Source organism: Pterocles gutturalis, unplaced genomic scaffold, assembly GCF_000699245.1.
Source record: "Pterocles gutturalis isolate BGI_N339 unplaced genomic scaffold, ASM69924v1 scaffold20055, whole genome shotgun sequence".
Classification (NCBI taxonomy): domain Eukaryota; kingdom Metazoa; phylum Chordata; class Aves; order Pterocliformes; family Pteroclidae; genus Pterocles; species Pterocles gutturalis.
The window spans coordinates 1-3058 of record NW_010143887.1 but is presented as its reverse complement, the minus strand read 5'-3'; the positions used below and the strand labels follow the sequence as shown (position 1 = coordinate 3058).

The following is a 3058-nucleotide window of genomic DNA, read 5'->3' as shown; positions in this document are numbered from 1 at the left end:
CTAGGATGATTTAAAGGGCGCTTCACCAACCATTCTGTTGAAGTCCTTTCCCAAAGTTGTTTTCAGTGTTGGTCTGGACCAGAGGCAAATCCTTCGGACGGGTTAGTGCGGGCGGCTGCTGGACTCCAGGTGGGAGCGTTTGCCGGCCGTCAGCACGCTGCTGCTCTCCGTCTGTTCAGGGAATGGGCGCTTGTAGGTCCGACCATGTCCGTTCACTGCGCCTCGCTGCCACTTGCAGATGTCTCCGTTTAGGATGTCTTGAATGTGCTGCACTATGAGGTTTATTGCAACTGGAGAGAGGAATGGGAAGTAAAAGACACGTGGGGTTTCTTGGCCAAGCTATCTAGAAAACGTGGAGCATCCAGCCCTGTTCAACTCAAGTTTTAACAATAAGCCCTTAAATGAAGCTACGCCGGCCCTCTGCAGTGAGGTCAGACCTCAGCAGAAACCAGCAACTGCAACACCAGCTTTAACACTGGTGTCCTGCTTTGTGTCTCCAATCGCGTGTCCCTCTCTCCAGCCCTCCACAGGCTGAGCCCCTGGTCATCCCGGTTCAGCTCTGAGCATGTCCCTCCCCTACACCTTCCCTTAGAAGCATGCCAACAAGGCAGTGGTGTGCCACCTGCTCTCTTCCCCACCCCAGAGAAATCAGACAGAGAGCCAAACTCCCTCTTACCCATGTTGTCCACTCCTCGGGGGATGATCACATCTGCATACTTCTTTGTCTGCAAAACAGCAGCGGTTGTGGGGACAGTTAATGGGAAAAGCCAGCTTTGTTCGGGGAGGAAGCTACCAAACGCCAGGAAGCTGAGGGCAAAGATGGAGGGGTTTCTGCGCTCTGGGACTGTATGTTAAAGAGCTCTGTCAGGGTAACACCTACATGAATTGAGAAGCCACCCTGACTAACGTGCACTGGATTTAAGGTCAGGGTTTGTCCCTACTGCCTCTTTGCAGGGAATCTGCAGGTAGGAGCAGTAGGTCAAGCATGGAGCACCTGCTTTTACAGTTCTGAAGAGTGCCCTGCCTTCAAATCGGTCACCCATGTGGAAGCCAAGGTCTGTTTGCTAAGAACTGGTTCTAATCAGCATTTCACAACCTGTTGCTCTCTGCTGAGAGCCAGGGTACCCAATGTGCATGGGAAATTCCTTCCTGCCTCTGATGATATTTTATTGATTTTTACCACCACAGAGTCCCTGCTTTCCCACCTCCCCGCTTATTAAAAGGCTGGCAAATTCAGCATTTCTAATGAGTACTTTTACAATCCCAAATTGCTTTGATCTAGAGCAAGTGGCTCCCGAGCTAGCCTTTTCCATCTTATTTAATCCACATGCAGCATTTTGGTCTCAAAGGGGTTTTTTTCCTCCAAATTAAGTTGATTACGTGAGCACCTAAATTAGCCCCACGTTACATAGCCAGCAGGCGTTGTCATGGTCTGTCCCAGGTTTTCACCAGCATTCGCTGTTGAGAGAGAGCCTGCTGGAAACCAAGCTCTTCTTTCTTCCTGCAGAACTTCAGAATAAATGCTGAGTGGGAGTGTCTCAGTCAAAGGGAGCCATGCTAAAATAGCCATGGCAGCGAGCAGTGAGAAAGTGTGTGCAGCCTCCGGGGATTTCCATGGTGCTTTGCAACATGAGGGACCAACCATTAAAGTTCCTTAAACAAGCAGCTTGTAATGATTAAACAGATATGGCAGAGGGGAGAGCGCAGGATGTGAAATACCAGCATCGAAAGCCACCACTGCTGCGTCGACAATGCAGCTAACCCCCAGGCGACCCCACTCCTTCTCCTTTTGCCCCCCCAAAAAATAAGAAAATTAGTGAAACATTCGGTACCGGTAAGCAGAACTCCTCAAAGGCAGGCTTGACAAACGTGGTGTACTGGGTGAGGATCTGCTCAAGGTCCCTCCCGCGTTTCATATCTCGCAGAACTGGGAAGGAAAGATAAAACCCATGAGTCTCCCCACATGGCCGAGGATGGATAAGGAGCACGAGCTGGCGGATGCTGCCCGTGACGGCAGAGCGTTACCTCTGCGGGACAGCCGGACATCGGAATCCGTGTCGACAAAGAGCCGGAGATGGAACATGTCCCGAATGTCTTGATTGTAGAAAACCAGGATCCCCTCAAAGAGAACAACGTCAGCAGGATAGACCACGGTTGTCTCTGGCAGCCTGCCAGGAAAAAACACCCAGAGCACGGTGTTAAACGGGTCTCGCCCCATGGTCAAGCCGTCCGTCCCCAGGCATGGCCGGAGACATCCACGTACACACCCCAGGACTTCACACAAGACCAAAACCTACCTAGAATGGGTCACGAAGTCGTACGTGGGTACCTCAACTGTTTTCCCCTCAACAATGTTTTTCAAGGTTGTATGCATCAAATCATTATCAAAAGCATCTGCAAGAGGAAGGTTTAAAGATGAAGAAGTTCAGGTGCTGCTATAGCAAATGTTCTGCTCAGATTTTCTAGACCTGAAGGAAAAGCTCTCTGTCTGGTGTTACACCAGGAAAAAAATAATTTATGGCTTATTTTCCTGCCAGCAGCAATCCAGCACTCCCTGCCCAAGCTATAACTGCCACGCTTGGTGACAGCAATAAGGAAGACAGAATTGCTGTTTATAAGCAACTGCAGCACAATGAAATTAAGAACCCAAACGTGAAGCCGGTAATTTTACCACACCACTTCGTAATTGTACAATTTTGTGCAACTCTCAGCCTGTTAGCTAACAGTAATTTACAAAACCTCAGACATCTTTGATGCTCTTCAAGAGCGTTACCTGCCCTGGCTAACCTACAGCCTTCCGCCCAGGGCAGATCGTCATCCTGTTTGCCATCAGCAGCGCTCCCCGAGCACGGAGAGCAGCTGTTCAGCTGGACAAGAAACATCAGGGATTTAGGGAATTACGTTGTTTATCACAGAGCGTCTCAAGAGCTAAGAACGAGGCAGAGCACCGTGCGAGCCGGGAGGGTCTCTGGCTCCAGCACCGCTCTGCAAGGGGCAGGACAGGGGCGGCAGCGTGGCTCTCACCAACCAGCGGGACAGACGCTGGGATGTTCGGTGG

At 50.7% G+C, this 3058-nt stretch overlaps 1 protein-coding gene across 1 annotated transcript; it reads right to left on the bottom strand.

Annotated features, from left to right (window-relative positions):
- On the bottom strand, positions 1 to 2867 carry LOC104470116 (uridine-cytidine kinase 1-like; the record flags this gene model as incomplete). The annotated part of the gene is made up of 6 exons (XM_010084927.1): positions 1 to 290; positions 677 to 725; positions 1833 to 1927; positions 2026 to 2168; positions 2298 to 2394; positions 2792 to 2867. Coding segments are annotated over 6 exons (648 nt in total), but the record flags the coding sequence as incomplete, so codon positions are not given.
- Between the last annotated feature and the right edge of the window lie 191 nt (positions 2868 to 3058).